At 35.7% G+C, this 17,552-nt stretch overlaps 1 protein-coding gene across 3 annotated transcripts in view; it reads right to left on the bottom strand.

The window, feature by feature from the left end:
* LOC145694628 (uncharacterized) overlaps positions 1–17,267 on the bottom strand; it is a 610,937-nt gene extending 593,670 nt beyond the window's left edge. For 2 of the 3 annotated variants that reach the window (XM_081771034.1, XM_081771036.1), the window contains exon 1: positions 16,581–17,267. In XM_081771034.1, the coding sequence (XP_081627160.1) occupies positions 16,581–16,820 (240 nt within the window). In that variant the 5' untranslated portion in view covers positions 16,821–17,267. The remainder of the gene's footprint in view (positions 1–16,580) is intronic. The other variant, XM_081771035.1, reaches the window with a different exon arrangement.
* Between the last annotated feature and the right edge of the window lie 285 nt (positions 17,268–17,552).

The following is a 17,552-nucleotide window of genomic DNA, read 5'->3' as shown; positions in this document are numbered from 1 at the left end:
GAGATCTTTAAATTAATGAGTAACCGAAGTTATTCCAAATTACAATCAAAATGCAGCTGTCACTAGAATGTCTTGAAACATACTTAATTCAATTTAATAATTTATACACACACCCACACTCTTAAACAAGACTGAAGAGTAATGACCACGATGGCCTTGAAGACGTAATATTAATTCACGAGGTCTCTCTAAAATTTTAATTAGGTCTACAATTATTCACAGCAGACTACATACTAATTAATGAAGACGCTCAGCCTCTAAGTATGGAGAATAAAAGCTAACATGAATGAACATTCTTTTACGCCTTTGTTTTTTTACAAGTATTGCATTTATTACATTTATGCACATAAAGCAACTGACAATACTCATTTGGACAATTAATATGAAAAATCTCGTAGGTGTTGTGTTTGGAGCAGCCCTAAATAATACCGAACATAAAATAATAAAAAATTATAACACAGAACATAAAACGTATCGTGGGGCACAAAATATCTTTTTTTTTTCTTTCTTCCTTTCTTTTACGTATTTCGCCCAACTGAAAACTTAAGTTTTAAGTATACAACCCTAATTCATTCACGTTTCCTACGATCAATATTTCACTCCCCTCTTTTCCATCCCAACCGTCACCCATATTAAATTCATGCAAATGAATTACAAGACTCCTATTTTTTTGAAATTAAAAGCTTCCAGATTTCTGATTTCGTGCCATTACGTACTGCACAAGTCGAAATCTCTGCTCAGTTTCCTAAGACTGAACTAAAGAAAAAAACCAGCATCTAAGAACAAACCTTTTGGAGACCATGTAATAAAATTTAGTTACTCTCTGGTAAAGTCTTGGTGACCAAATAACTAATTAGTCACCTTAGTCTAAATGCACTAATATATTACAATTCTTATTTTTCTATCGAAGTCTATGTTCTTGTTCTCATTCACTAGTTAATACATGGCTGTTACCGCTTTCACAGTTCTCCGTGAAAAATATATTTATCTAAAATAAGGAAAAGGGGAAATTTTGGCGTCCTCCCTTTTCTTTTAAATTCATGCTACACAATATTATCTTTTACAGAGTTGTAGATGCAAGTTTCTGAGAGAAAATATCTTATTTTCAACAGTCTGGTATGTCTACAAAATTTTTCAAGTTTCCCCGCTTTCATGGGTTGCGTTAAAAAAAAAAAAAAATCTGGGAGGAAATGAGAAAACGCGTTCTTGACAATACTGCTAATTTTCCATTTTCTGCCTTCCCCTATCCCTCAAGCTAAGTTTTCTTTAATGGACGTAAATCATGCATGCTCTGAACCGCTCTTTTACTGTGAGTATTCTGCTTATTCTTTCAACGTGTTTACTTCAATGAGGAAACGATACAGTACGAATATTTGAAAGTAACTCCAAGAAATTGCATCCTTTTCTAAAAAAAAAAAAAAAAAAAAAAAAAAAAAAAAAAAAGATTGGAAGACTTGAAGTTAGCGTTCCTTCCACCGAGGCTATATGAGACATGGCCCTGGAGCTTTACATGGAATCTGAACCATATGATCACATTAAGAATCCAAGTCGGGTATTCCACAGCCAAGCGCCTCGGCACCAAACCGCCTTACCTGGCGAAATGGACCTAGTCAACGGGAAGTTATGAACCCTGCTAAATTTTACATCATTACGTTAAGAAGATTATCTGAAACAAGTAATCTGATAATCAGTCAGTGGCATTTCAAATTGTAAATACAGTGTTCACCTAAAATAATATCGGGGTTAAATGACAGCCTTAGTTGACCGTGTTTTCATTACCTACTGACCTATTCGATTTGCGATGCAGGATTGAAGTAGCTGTAGCTTTCATTGGCCCGCAAATTCTGACTAAAATATGGGAAGAACTTTCCTATCGGTTGAATTATGCCGTGCGACTGAAGGTACTCACATTGAAGAATCGAAAGGAAAAACTGTTAAGTGCTACTCTCACTTTATCTATTTGATTAATTTCGTCTGATTCATTACAGTACGTCAAAGTTCAGAAATATTACATAGCTTAATAACTCTAAAGTTCTTTTTATGAACATCTTGTATGTAAAGACTTTACAGCGCAACAAAAGAACCGTGCCGTTTAATTTAAGTATATCCTGTACTGCTTCAAAAATGTTTTGCTCCACAGGAGAATAGAACCCAGAAATACTACTATAACCATTCAGATACACATCCTGAATAACACAAATTCTGGAAAAGAACGAAAGATTTAGAAAGAGAATAAATGATTTGCAGAAGCACACCAAGGATATCTTCACTTTGAAGCGAAAATGCTAACTTACTTTTTGGTCTTCTCCCATTCCCTCCTACATGATCATTCCACTAATTATTGCATAATTCACATTCATTAATCATCTCTCTCCTTTAGAGTAAGGGGCATAATCATTAAACAAATTTCAATTCATTTTACACACAGAGAGCTAAATGTGTCACATCATCTAACAAAAAATAACATCTTTTAGTTTAACGCCCCATGATTATACCCTTTAGCCTAAGTGCATGGGGATGGAAAAATTGGTGAAGTGAAAAAGTAGAAGGAAACGGGAGTATCCTGAAGACACCCGCGGACACAACGTTATCCACCAAACTTACTTGACTGGAGATCGGACCAGGGACCCCCATGCAGTGGCGGATCCAAGTGGAGGGCTATAGCCCCCCCCCCTTGACGCTCAGGTTTAAACTGGATAAAATGGGCTTCAATCTTGGTTTACACTGGATAAAACGGCGAACTATGGTTTAGCCCCTCCCTTGATCATATCCTGGATCCGCCACTGCCCCCATGCACCAGAAATAAGTGTTCTACAACTGACAGTAAGCCCCGCCCACTCACATCATCTAACAAGTTACAAACAACAAAAGGTTTTAACAAAGAGCAAGCAAAATTATCGGCTTCATTAATTTTGTTTTGCTTCTTAATATCAATATTTTAAAAGAAAATCCTATCCATGTTACAGCTTACAAAATATTTTTTCTACATACTTTTTTTTTTTTTTTTTTTTTTTTTTGTTCTTTACAGGCATGATCCCACCCACATTTCCGTTCATTTCCTTCGTTTTTTTTTTTTTCCTTTTCTTCATCTAAGTGTCTAAACCACTCCATTTGAAGGTCACTCACAACTTCATTAGTACAGCTTAAGTAGCAATTTCCACATTAATTTTATTGGGACTTGTCCAAATCCATGTTAACAACAGATAATGCTAAAAGCAAACATTGATCTATGTAACTGCCTGACGGGAGATCAAACATATACGCGCTTGCCTAGAATAGGCCAATGACCACGTAGGCTAATGCACTGTGCGCTCTGTATTGTTACGGAATGAACATTCTCCGATAAAAAGAAATAAGGAAATCAATCGACGTACTGTTAATTAATATGCAATATATATATAACGAGTAGACAAGTAAATAACTACACTGAAGTATCTTTCGAATAGCCGAATGCTTGGTACTACAATAGTCACAGATGTGTAAGGTTGTCAAGTTTCATCCTGGCTGGTCCGCTAGTACTTACAGGGCACTATGAATTGTAAAACTAAATTCTACAAATAGTATTAGCGTTTAACGAAAAGAAAGAGATGTTCCAAGATGAGACATATATATATCACTAGAATAGGTGACGTCACCGGGCATACCCGGAAAGTGACGTCACCTACTCTACAAGTATGAAAAAAAAAAGAAAAGAAACATATCCTACGAATAATAATACCTGTACATGAAAACCCCTGCGTAAATACATCTTTGCCAGCACGACTTCCAATCTGCGAAAATATCCTGGAAGACCTGTTCAGGAAATACGTTTAAAGCCATTCCACAAGCTACTTTCACGTCCTAAATTGTTCCCTAATGATGTCCCTTCACGGAGATTTCAAATGGGGAAACACAAAAGTTCACGGGAGCCAAGTCGGGGCTGTAGGGTGGCTAGGGCAGCGTTGCCATATTAATCTGGCCAGATAACTGGTCACGACAAGTGCGCGCTGCATCGCGACTTGTACAAGAGAGGTACAAGATTAAAACAAGACGTTTACGAAATTGACCGCTCTTAACTTCCGAAAGCTGGAGAAACTGAGCAAGCACTCGCTTGATAGTTGACCTACACCACCATCGATCTTGGCGGCTAGAGCGCGCTGCAACGTACAGTCGCGTCACAATAAAATGTATGACTATGAAATGTTGTTTTCGTTTTAATCTACTTTTTTTTTTCTTATCCGACTAGAGCTTGGACCCATGATGGTCGGTTCACAAAGGGTCTTACTGTACTTCAATGTGCGGGCGCCAAAATCTTTTAAAGGGAATCTAAAGGGTTTCATATTCGACCCTGCCCATTCCCGACGTCTCAGGATTATATTTTCAAACACTTTCAGTCTGCATTCATTCCTCAGAGTAACCTGAATAATAATAATAATAATAATAATAATAATAATAATAATAATAATAATAATAATAATAATAATAATAATAATAAAAGAAAAAAGTCAGCCTGTGCGTTCCGTTACTCTGGAATTTTTACAACTTTGTAGAAAAACGAGAGAGAGAGAGAGAGACTGAAAATTCTGTCATGTTAAATCCTAGCAGTAAACAAAAGCTAATATATGTCGCTACCTGTGGGATTGTTGTGTATGACGAAATTCTTGAGTAACATAAAAAAAAAATATCGTATGGAGTTTGGGGTAGTTGCTACGTGAACAAAAAAAAAAAAGTTAAATGTAAACAATTAGAATCCTTAATTAAGTGCGATTTTAACTAGCTATGTACAGCAGGCCGAAGGCTTGGGTGCAACAACTTAGGCTGGAAAGCGTGACGAAAAGCCTTAATTCAAGTACGTCTCCAATTGCCTTAAATTCTCCGCTCTCTGTGGAAATCACACATATCACAAGCACCAAACGAAGTGAAGCATACTATTAGGACACATGAGAGCAGTAGGTAAATCCCATACGGTACACGTAAATTACTACTGAATTCGAGTTGGAATTTCTAAACTATGAGGGAACAATTACTTATTATTAAAACAAAAGAGAGAGAGAGAAAGAGAGATTGCTCACGGAAAGAAGAAAACAGAAAATAACAAGAAGAGAAAAAGCAGTCAACAGAGAAACTACACGACAGAAAGGAAAAAAATCAAAGTCTAGAAAACAAAAGACCTGTTAACAAATTCGATTACACTTTCACGAGGAAGCGCTTGCTAGTTGTAATTGACAAAAAGGAATGAAACTGGAAAGTCTACAAATACCAAACCAACAAAAGAAAATTAAACTGCTCACTAGTCACCATCTTCCTAGCATCTGCCTTACAGAACTATTTTTTGTTCTTTTCGTTCAGAAAGAAAAAAAAAAAGTTTTCGAAAAAAAAAAACTTTATATATCGCGAGTTAAAACCATTAAATTCTTCTCTTTGTTTTCTTCCCCATTTGAAATCTAATGGTTCTCGTATATTCTAGGCCGTAAGCTTAGTGAACCGTACACGACGGGAACTATGAACCACCACACAGATCAACACAGGAAAACAAAGAAGAAAAGAATATTGCACTGGCAAGATTTCGTTCAATAAAACGCGTATGAAACTTACACTTTAACGTACCACAATAGAACAAAGAAAATAATATATGCAAAAATAAAATAAAATCTGTTTAACGTCCCACGTTTACAGCATTTAGGCAAAGGGAGACGATTAAAGGAATTGACTCATTATGGAAGAATTGGTGGGATGAGAAAGTGGGAGAAAACGGGAGTACCCTGAGAAAACCTACGGAAACGATGTTGTCTACCACAAATTTACTTGGCCAGGGAACAAACCAGGAGCTCCACGCACCAGAGGCGAGCGTCCTACTACTGAGCCATCCGTGCCCCTCGGATAATACACACAAATGAGTCGATTGTTCGAATGGATTTTAGCATCTTTGAAAACCGAGGCTGTATGAACCTAAAGTCTGGAGGATTTAACGTCAAATCTGAACCTCCAAAAACTGTTCAAATTTCAAGGCGTTTGAGCTTTATGTTTTGCGTCCTAATACAACACCAATCCTATGAAGGACAGAAATTAATTATTAAACGAGCTGTATATTGACCAAGGAAGGCCAGCCAAGTCGAGGTAGAGATCTCTGTGTAGCACGTGCTTGAGTGAATATGTGATATGAAGTTTTGCTGCATTGACCGCATATGATGCTTCGTTTTTATATATACCGTAAAAGAAAATATTAAGACAGGTATGTTTTATATCCTTTAAACATTGTCTATGACTTGAATCTATTTTTTAATTGCATTGAATACATATTTATCTTCTTTATTTCGAGTTACAGTTTAGTACCTATTTTTTTAAATTTTAAGTGCTTATTTGCCTGCCTATTTCCCAGGTTTTTAAATGGCTAAACATCCGGTCTCTAGTTGTAACGGTTTATGCATATAGAATTATGTATGGTAATATAAAAATATTTAGGAAAAAACTTTAAGCCTTGTTCTTATCACATTTAAAAACCAATTCACATTACTTTGTCAATCTGATTCTGAATAGAGTGATCCATCATACAATGAAGTATTGATAAATGGCTCATTTTCAATAAACATATATATGCCATTTTAAATAAGGACAACAATTAAGAATTATGAATTATTACACTTGTCTCCATACATAATTATCAACTATTAATTATATAATGTACTTCTCATTAAAACGCTTTTGATCTATTAATGACAACAGTGAACGAGAAAAAAAATAAAGATGGACTGATACGACAATCGAAACGTCACACTCAGCCTGTCAAACGCCAAAATCGACAATTACGGTGATCCATTTAAGTTAGAAATGTTGGTTAAACATTTGCATTTACATTACAACGTATTAATAATTTTTATTATGGTGCTTCATTCCTTTATTGATTCAATCTTGCATTCATCTCGTGTATGGAATATTGAAATGTTACACTCTTTTATTTTGCATCCATAAATAAACCACGTTTAGCAAGATCTGTTTCTTTTCCTTACTGATTTCCTATTTTCTCTCTCTCTATATATATATTTTTTTTTCCAAAAGCTTGTCTTCTTTACGTTATTAATACTTTTTAAACAAACCTCTAATCTTAGTCCTAATGATAACTAGATATAGACGTGTTATTGTGATATTACTCATACACACTCCGAAAATTAAATAAATAAAAGTTATGGAAGAAATACTGGAAATTGGAAATTACGAACAAGTTCTCTAACGTTCTCACCATGAGTATTTAGATGATATGTCACTGGCTGACTGGACTGGACTGGATTGGATTGGGGATCAGCCGAGTCAACCCGAGACGTGTTCGGGGCCGCGGTGGGGCCTAGTGTTCATCTGTGGTGCGTGGGGTCCCTGATTCGATACCAGCTTGCGCCTAGTGTACTCTATGATGAACAAATACCGTGTGCGCTGATTTTCTCGAAGGTCTCCTGTTTCCGTGGCGCAACCAGCTATGAGCTCGGGGGCCCCGGCCTCTCCCGAAACTAACCTGGCCTATCTTATACAACAGCGTTGTAGACAAATTTTAAATCCCCCCCCCCCAAAAAAAGTCATTATTGCTTATTATTTGTCCAGTATCTTTAAAAGTATCCAAACTTACATACACATGCACCGTGTGTGACGAGTGTTCTTATTCTACATTGAGGAATGAGACAACACGTGCGAAATATCGCCTTAATACTTCTGAATTTGAATTTTTATTTAAAGATCTTGGTATGGTAATAATAGGGACAACTACATTTCTTGTGATGAGAAGAATTCAAACTTTCAATTTTCCCCATATCAGGTGGTCCAGCACGTCGTTTGCAGACTACTGTACTAGGTAGTATTGGACCCTTTCGAAATAAAATCCTGGTTACGCCACTGTTCCGTTTTCTCCCACGTTATTCATTCCACCATCGCATTCATTTCTCATCACCGTTCCCTTTATTCTAGCCGGCATAACCGAGGGACCTAAAACAGAAAGATTTCATTTTTGAGGCGTGGCTCTAGTTTTGAATGGTATTCGAACCACCGTGATGTGTTAGTTCAAATGCCAAGATTCTTCCACAGGGAATCGAACCCGAGACCCAGTGCACCATACATGATATGTAATCAGTCCCATTGCATTTACTCTGAATTCAAATGAAATTAATTTAATCTTCTTGTTTCACGTTTATGGCTTTCACGCTAAAGAAGACAGATGATTAATGGAACTGAATGGCAATGAAATAAGTGGAATAAAAATGTGGAAGGAAACGGGAGAACCCGAGAAGTCCTTCCGGCCAAACACACACAATATTGTTCCTCTTAAACTCTTCATTATCTGGGATTGAACCAGAAATCCGTCACACTTTAATACTGAGCAACCGTTCCCATTCTTAAGTCTCTTCATCCCGGCGAAATTAAAATACCGCTAATTTTACAGTAATTATGTGATATCATCAAATAGATAAAAGATAATTGAAATATGGAACAAGAGCGCCCTACACAGTATTATTTTGCATGAGATACCGTTATCACAAGTCACCTAGTGGCTTTCCGTTTTCAGCTGTTTAGAAACGCGAAAATAAATGCCGATTTTCAAAATGGCTCGAAATCAAAAGCAGATAAGTGAGTCGTGATAACGGTTTCTTATGTAAAATAATATTGTCTAGGGCGCTCTTGTTCCACATTTCGATTATCTTTTATCTATTTATCACATAATTACTGTAAAATTAGCGGTATTTTAATTTCGCCGGGAAGAAGACTCTTAATTCAATTAGCTTCCAAAGTGTACCACGAAGTTGCATCAATTCGAAAATTCCGTGCTCTTATCGACAACTAAATCTGCAATCATTTCGCTACGTAACCGCTTGGTTTTATGACAACAAATGTGAAAAATAAATGTAAGAAATACGTAGCTGTATTAACAGAATAGACGTAATAACACAAACTAAATCACGAAACCAGAACCTCATAAATATTCCACTACCTTCCTAACCACCAGACTATTACACTTCTAACACTCCAACAATAACAATAACAATAAAAATCAATCCGAGCCCTTACTGAAAACACAAAAGACATTGAAAAATATTTTTAAAATGCGATAAAAGTGTTCACATTGATATAATCTAAAAATTAAATATCAGAAAGCTTTTAAATTGCTTTGAAAACACTTTTCAAAGCGGAGAAACAGAGATCTATGTGATAGTCTATATATTTAAACAACGAATAAAAAGCGAATAACAAATCCTAGTTAATAACTGTCACGATAGTCGTTTGCTTTTTCTTTTCCCTTAATCATATTCATAACACCTCGTGGATTTACAGCAAAATCAATACTCGCGCGGGTAGTGCGGAACAAACAGGTATTAGCAATTCCACTACATCGACTCGAAAGATATAAATAATAATTCATAATCAAGATATAGAATGAAACTTAATTTTTTTTTAAATTCGTACACAAAACATGTTCTATTTCACTGTATATTTTTAAAGCAATGATGAAACATAAAAATAGCGACGGGATTATCGTATGACTATCACACATGTGTGCTCCCAAATGTTTAACATAAATAATCTCAAGGACGATTCCCTATGGGGACAAAAATGTTCGGCAACTCGGGGGACAACCAGCCGATCAACAGTCATTGTACTGACAAACAGGAGCACGGTGAATCTGTGGAAAAGCGCTCACTTCTTGTACAAAAGGTCCCTGGTTTGATTCTTAATCATATGGGCTTGGGTAAGCTTGCATTTTAATCATATTAAATTTTGATTTGACATCTATTAGAAGTAATTGGACGGAAAGTGAAACACACACTTAGATGAGTAGTACGCAGCAATGTCATTCTGTGTAAACAGACAATATAAACTTTGTGGCAGCTGAAGTCGGGTACTTGTTCTAAGTTAAAGTTTTAGGGAATCATTTGCATTCTGTGTAGTTTTGAAGCAATTGAAGTTGTGAGAATATTTTCTGCAACGTGAAACTACGTGTCCATTGTGATAAGGAAGTGTGATGTAGCACCTGAGAAGTAATAAAATGTAACGAAAAGTTAATTTGGCTCCACTGTGAGTTATTAGCATTCCCTAGAAGCATAGTTAGGATCTTGGCCAATGAAGCAGCTATTTGCAGCACAAACATTTACACACGAAGATGTATGTCCTAACAGCAAATTAAGTAATACTGCCAAACCGATCTTAGGAATGGTCAGGAACTTTAAAACAGCTTTACCTCAAAACTAATATTCTGGATCTAGTTACTTGTGAGAACAGCGACGATATAAGGGTTATGCACTTTATTACCGGGGTATTTATATAGAAGTACTGCCCTTATTTTCTGCTACTCTTCCTCACAATAAATAAATAAATAAATAAATAAATATTACATGAGACATGGTTCTACAGTTTACTATGGATTTCGAAGCACCGTTCAGTGGCAGAGTGTTTACCTCTGGTACGTGGGGTCCCTCCTTCGATCTCCGACCAAGTAAGTTTGTGTTGGACAACATCGTGTCACTGGGTTTTCTCGGGGTACTCATGTTTCCTCCCACTTTCTCATTCCACTAGTTCTATCAAAATCATTCACTTGCTTTAATCACCATCTCTCTCAGCCTAAAGGGCACACACGTAGGACGTTAAGCTGAAAGATTTCATTTCATTTTCGAACCACCGTAATGAGTTCAGTGATCCTGCGTTGGGAATCAAACCAGGGAGCACGCGCACCAGAAGCACGCGTGCAATTACTAGACCAGCGAGGAAAGCATGTCTCCAAAAAGGATGACCTTCATTATGCTTGGTACTCGATAATCCTATAACCTAATTCTACTACTAGATACGCCTACAAATTCATTCTGTTATTGTACGGTGAAATTTCCAGTCGCCATTGGCGATTAAATACTTTAGTTTGACGAAAGGCATGTAGCCTTACTTTGTTTTACCTTCAAACTGTAAAGAAAAAAAATGGCAATCGAATTCTATAATCTAACTATTAGATTCAGACCTGAAATTTCGGGCCTTGTATTACTGGACAAGCCTGAAAACTCAATCTATGGTCTGCAATCCCATTATATTGTTAGATAAGCGAAAACCTCACTCTATGACCTACAAACTTATTCTATTATTGGGTAACTCTACAAACTCACTCAATGGTTTAAGAAACAGGAAGCTTCATTATTAGAGAAACAAAAGCCTCCCAGTCTATGCCAAACCAATTACATCACAATGATGATTACTCACTTCTTTCGTATCGGTCTACTATCTGGGTAGCCTATCAAAACGTCTTGCCCTACGAAACTTGACGAATTTCGATCATTATTTTTTTTTTAAAAAAAAGGAAGAAAAAGAACTACGAAAAAAGAAACAGAATGAAAAAATTCACAAGTACCTGATCTGTCATTTAATAAATCCTCGACCTCTTACAAAATCATAAATAAAGGCCAGTTTACAATACTAAAAAATGATATACAGCACGAAAAGAAAAGAAAATTACTAACACAAACACTTCGTATAAAATCGTACTATTAAGGGATAAAATTAATTTCTGTAAAACTTATAAAGACATACAACTACCGAGAAAAAAAAAATCCATAAATCCTCACAGACCAATACAGTCAGAAGTACGGAGTGAAGATCAAAAGTAATTTTAAGTGATGGAGACTTCACTCTGAAACGAGCATACGTCCTACCTCTGCTTAAAAAAATAAAATAAAAATTAAAGGTACTCCTACATTCATACCTCAAACTCCTCAACTTGAAAGAGTAAGAAACATATTGCTTTCAACAGAAAGGTAAAAGCTTTGAACTAAAGGAACAATTTCAATCTGCCGATAACAACTAAATACCTTCAAGAAAAACAGGAGTCTGTGTTAACACTCTAGTTGTAACCTTTAAATCCTAAGGACCTAACATACAATAACTTGTTTTATCTTCATTGTTACTTTGCGGGTAAATGAGAGGTTATGGCCTGCTTAATGGGAAATAGAGAAAGGTATGCAGAGTCATACTGTAGGAAAATAACATTATCAAGTAACTTAGCTTGAGAGCTAGATCACCACACATTTCGCACTAATCACTACATGTGGTACCGTTACTAATCTCAACTCGCGTGGTACATGACCTTGGTGTCAACAGCATCTCTACTCTACAGTGACTAGTTTTTTTTTTTTTTTCCTTAGAATCATTGAATTGAAATAGATAATTCAATATTATCTTCTCAAGTGTGTCCTGGTCAAATGTAACTTTCAGTTCTCGCCCACTTACCACACGTAGCTAGTAGGGCCAGTAAAGCAGAAGATATTTAGTTGCTGCAGTAGCTGCAGCTCCCTTCTCTATAATAATTATTTAAAAAAAAATAATAAAAACTACCTGAAAATTACATTTACGGAACTCTACCACAGAGGTAGGTTGAGAATCAAAACAGGAGACACAAACAAGCCGATCAGACGTTCAGGACTTACCGGAACAGTCCCAGTTATCTGCTAGCTGTCCCGATGTCCCAAGAATACTTTCCAGGGCGTTAGAAACGTTAGAATTTTTTTTAAGGAAATGGTTACTTCGTTTGAAAAACTAAAAAAGATTTGTACTGTGCTAGGATCTACATATCATCGTTGACAGCGTGTGCAAAACGTTGCAGTTTATTTTATATATTCCCGAATATGTGGAATGCATCTGTAGTCTAATGAACATGAATTGGACTAAAGGAAACACTAGCTTAATACAGAAACATTAAAAGCTGCCCTTATTATTAGATCACAATTTCATCACTCCTGCTTACAATCTGACTATTATTTCATACTCAATAAGCTCTTCCTTAATTAATTCTTCTGAGAAGCATATCTAAATTGTGAGGTAAATTAAATATCCTTTATTAGTTATTTAAATTGTATTAAAATGGAAATATAGGTAGTGTTAAATAGTTAAATGCTGTTTTAAAAAGCCTACTTCCTATATAAATAAGTACAACTATTACTATAGCAACGCTTAAGGGACATAATAGAAACACGCTAAAACAAAAATCTGAAAAAATGATACAAGGTGTCCCTGTTTTGCAATTGTGAACCTGGTTAAGTTGGATATAACGCATCAACGCATGTAAGAACTGACTGTTTTGGCCACAGATATTCACTAGGACAGGTAAATTAGTATCTAAGACACTGCACTCTCCTAGTGTTAAGAAGACAAATCCTTGACAGAATATATCTACATGCATCTACAAAAATACACACATTTCCTTGTTTGTCTCCGTGTAAATTATATGGTAAAAAAATAAAAGGAAAGAAAAAAGAAAACTATGAGTTTGCTCCTTCCCGACGAAGACGAAGCCATCCTTCGAAACGTCACTCACCAGCCACGTGGAACTGTCACTGGTCCGACGTCACTGATCAGTCACTGGTTCGAACTGGTTCAATCATCAAATTAATAATGAATGAAACATCAACTGAACGCTATCGAATAGACAATACAAATGTATTCAACTTGTAGTCAGAGAAGTTCGATAACCTGAGGTTTACCTACTAGCTACAACTAATTCTCTCTGCACATTAGGTGAGCCTTGAAAACATGTATTTCGGCTAACGATCTAGGCTATGGCTGATTTACATGGTTCCAAGATTGGCAGTGGAGACTTGAATTCAGAATATCAAATACAACTAATAAGTTGTATTTACAGAACAAAGTGATTTAACATTTACAAAAAAGAATACAGCTGATTTTAATAGCACACAATTAAGCAACAAGTAGAATGTAACTAAAAGAATACACCAATACTGAATATAAATAAAAATGAGACTGGCAGAATAAACCAATAGGAAAAATAAATAATACCTGAGATTGAGAGAATAAACCAATGGCGAGAATAAGTAATACTGAGACTGGAAGAATAAACCAGTAACGGAAATAAATACTACTTGCACAACGCCTACAACCCAACACAATATTTAGCGACTGAAACACACAACAGCAACAGAATACGATTTGTAAAATCTTAAAAGAGGACAAAACACCCAGTACTGAAGATCATCCCATCATACAAATATATAAATAAAAACCTTCGTTTAGTAAATGAAGAAGTAACATTTCATTTATTTTCTCTAAACACTACTTTGGAGGACATTACTGAAGAAGTTTAGAATAGTACTCTTAATAGCCTATATCACTTCACAGAAACATACCGTAAATAAACAATACGGTACCTTATTCTGAGAAATTTGTACAGGTGAAAATAGAAATTAAATAGTGGCAAATATACGTAGATCAAACTAACTCAGTAACGGTACCCAAACTAACGGTTCAATGAACTTTTCCATCGGAATAGCTTAGAACTCATTACAGAAAAATGAATATGCAGCCACTGGCCCAACGTGTGCTAAAATAAAAACTGGCGAGAGTCTACTCTGTAATTACACAGAATTAGCTACAAAGTAGCTATCTCATTCACTTCAAAACTTGAGCAAAAGACAAGCACAAAGCCTTCACTGTTATAAACAACGAGTCTTTCTGGTATTGATAAATTTTGAAGTTTACTACGTGAATTACTTTTACAAGTAAAAGTAGCAACATTCAAATCAGTGCACCTTAGATACAGCATATTAAAAAGATATAGTCGATGTTTAACCCCCCTGTATCACCTTATTTACCCTTCGACCTCTAGCGCCAAAAATTGAAAATTACATGGCGGAAGTATCTAATGTTAACATCGAGAAACCAATCTATGCACCCTGTGCACTCACGGAATGGACAGAAATATTTACATGGAGAAAGCACACTGGCAACGAAGCAAATGTAAAAGAGAGCTACGATCAAACTACCGTATTTCAAGTGTGTAGCTATAATTGCCTGTAGTTTCAACTACTGTACAACTGACACCAAAAATCCAAATTTCCTCGCCCCCAGTATGTCAGTAAATAGATTTAAGAACTTGTAAATTCAATATATTGCGTAGGAAAAAAAAAGTTTTCTACGAACGCTACCTTAGCTGACCAGTATGGAAAATAAATATATATTTATGAATTATCTCAGCTACCGATACGTCACAAACGTAGACACGTTAGTATTTTTGCACAATGTTACATACATAGAATAAACCAAGTGCAAGGGTAGGTTCTACGTACAACAACAATGGTTAATGTACTACTTCTCTCAAAAATAATCATTATAATTAAAGTTCTTGAACTGTCCACAGATCACACTCCTAACAACAAAGAAGATAACCACAATTGTCCGCAAAGATCTCTGAAAATTAACTAAGCTACATGTAAACTGAAAACTGAACTCTTGACTCATCCAATAGGTACAATTCCCCGAAATCCGTCGGAGAGCTACTTTCGAACTGGCCAAAATGGAAAGATAATCGAAGGTCAGTTAACAATAATACTAACTGACCTTACGTACAACAAACAGAATGAAACTGTAAATTTCCGTTTCTGTGGCGATGGATCTTCCGGTTTAACCTATATAGTAATATATAACATTCACAGTGTCCAAATTAACTTCCCCCTTAACAGAAACAAATTCTAAAAAGCAAGCAGCAAAATAAGCTTGCTTCGTTTATGTACAAGGGCACAAGTAATGATTTTACCCTTGCACTTAAAATAATTTAAAATATTGTATTGAATTAGCAACCAACATCTATCTCAGCTGAGATTAGAAAAAATAAAGTTTTTCTTGTATTCCGAATATAAGTTTTTAATTATCCGTGCTGCACTAGCTACCGTATTTATTATAAACAGCATTCTTCTCTTTGTTCTGTGTGTAGTATGCACAATGGCGCTTACTCCATGCAAACGTCTACGCCTAAAATGAGATTAGACTTCAATCTCCTGGGGTCGAAACAGGTAATTATATTACAAACTAAACAAGAGGCCTACCCCAAAACTAAATTTAATAGTTTTCAAAAAATGGGGGGAGTGGAGGTAAATTCTGTCTTTGTAAACAGCTTGTCACTATATAAAATTCAGACTTCCTATCACTTGAAATTATTTTAATTTGTAGTTCTGATTTCTTTTGTGAAAGAGCACCACTACATAAATATCGATTATTCTGTCGATAATTTCAAAAAGTGAAATTAAACGAATTGTTGACATTATTGATCGGATCTCTGGGATTGTTTACAAACAACGCACTACACTTAAAAGATCAATAACGTACACAGATTAATTTCCAATAATGGTAGTTATTAGTTACTACCAAGTAAAACAGGATAAATAAATGCACTCCCAATAAATAAATAAATAAATACACACATTGAGTATATACGACAGCGCACTTTTAAAAAAATAAAAAAAAGAAATCACTTCTAAGTAAAATTTCACAAAGCACAGCAATGTTGCTCACTCACATTTTATTCAAAAATTTATTTATTTTTCTTTCTAATTTTGCGAAAAAACTGCGTTCACGGGCTCTAGAAAATTATTTCCGAAAATAATTATAGGCTCATGGGAGAAGCACTAGGAGTGTCAGATTGTAATAAACTAAATGGTTTTAGCTATTTATTTCACTAATGGGGATTTTTTATATAAATATATGATGACTGGTCGATGAATTTTAGACTTCAAATAATATATTTTTTCAAATCAATACTACAACACAGAAAAAAATAAAGCGTGCGAGAGTAGAAATTTTACCTCTAAATCCTCGTAAGTCTTGAATGCCAAGATGGCAAAACCGTCAATTATGTCCTCTTCAAACACTGGTTCTTTTAATTTCTTTCTCCGATTTGGTGGCCGAGGAGGTTTTTCTCTTATAGGGGATTCATCTTCCCCACTATCCCCATCTTTAGCTTTGCTTTCTCTTTGGGCTTGCATGCGCTGAGCCCGTTCACGTCGACGATTTCTTTGATTCCGTTGCTTCACTTCGCTTTCCATCGCTTTATTTCATCTTTAACTGCACATACACACAATATTGTCACATCAATGAAATCCTCAAGATTTCTAGATTACGCATAAACTACCACACATTCACAATTTTCACAAATACTGCAGATTATACGTCAAAATTCCTATGGTTGCACCTGGGGAAAAACACTTTGATTGTTTCAAATGGCGGAAAATACAGCCTGCCGCATCGCCGCTAACATGGCCGTGTATCCTTCCGCCACCAATGTACCTAGTCTCTACATTCTTGAAATAAACACTTCTAAATATCTAAATCACTGTAACACAATTACGTACAAGTTTAGTATTTTGTATTATCAAACATTTAAACAACTATACACCACACTGGAACCACTAAATGGGATTAAATACTCAGCAACTCTCAGCCATTGTATAAACCCATAAGCTTGGAGGGGGGAAGTGTAGCCGTAAACTTGCTAACCTCACATGGTAAGAAATTGGGAGTTGGGGCCATGACAGCGGACGCTATCAGCTGTAGTGGGTACGGCGATAACACACGACGCTAGTCGTAAGATCTACAGAGCGTTCTCAACACAACATAACAACGCCCTCGGCATATTATTAAAGCAAATAATTACCAAATAGGATTCATTAATTAACTGTGACTAGCAGATTGAAATTAACACGTTTTAAGCTTCCGAACTCTCCTTTTTATTTCATTTGCTACTTTAATATCCCTACTAGAAACGCAATTTGCGTTAC

The sequence above is a fragment of the Thermobia domestica genome, chromosome 9, assembly GCF_964235325.1.
Source record: "Thermobia domestica chromosome 9, izTheDome1.hap1.1, whole genome shotgun sequence".
In the NCBI taxonomy this organism is placed as follows: domain Eukaryota; kingdom Metazoa; phylum Arthropoda; class Insecta; order Zygentoma; family Lepismatidae; genus Thermobia; species Thermobia domestica.
This window is presented reverse-complemented; position numbering and strand designations above follow the sequence as displayed.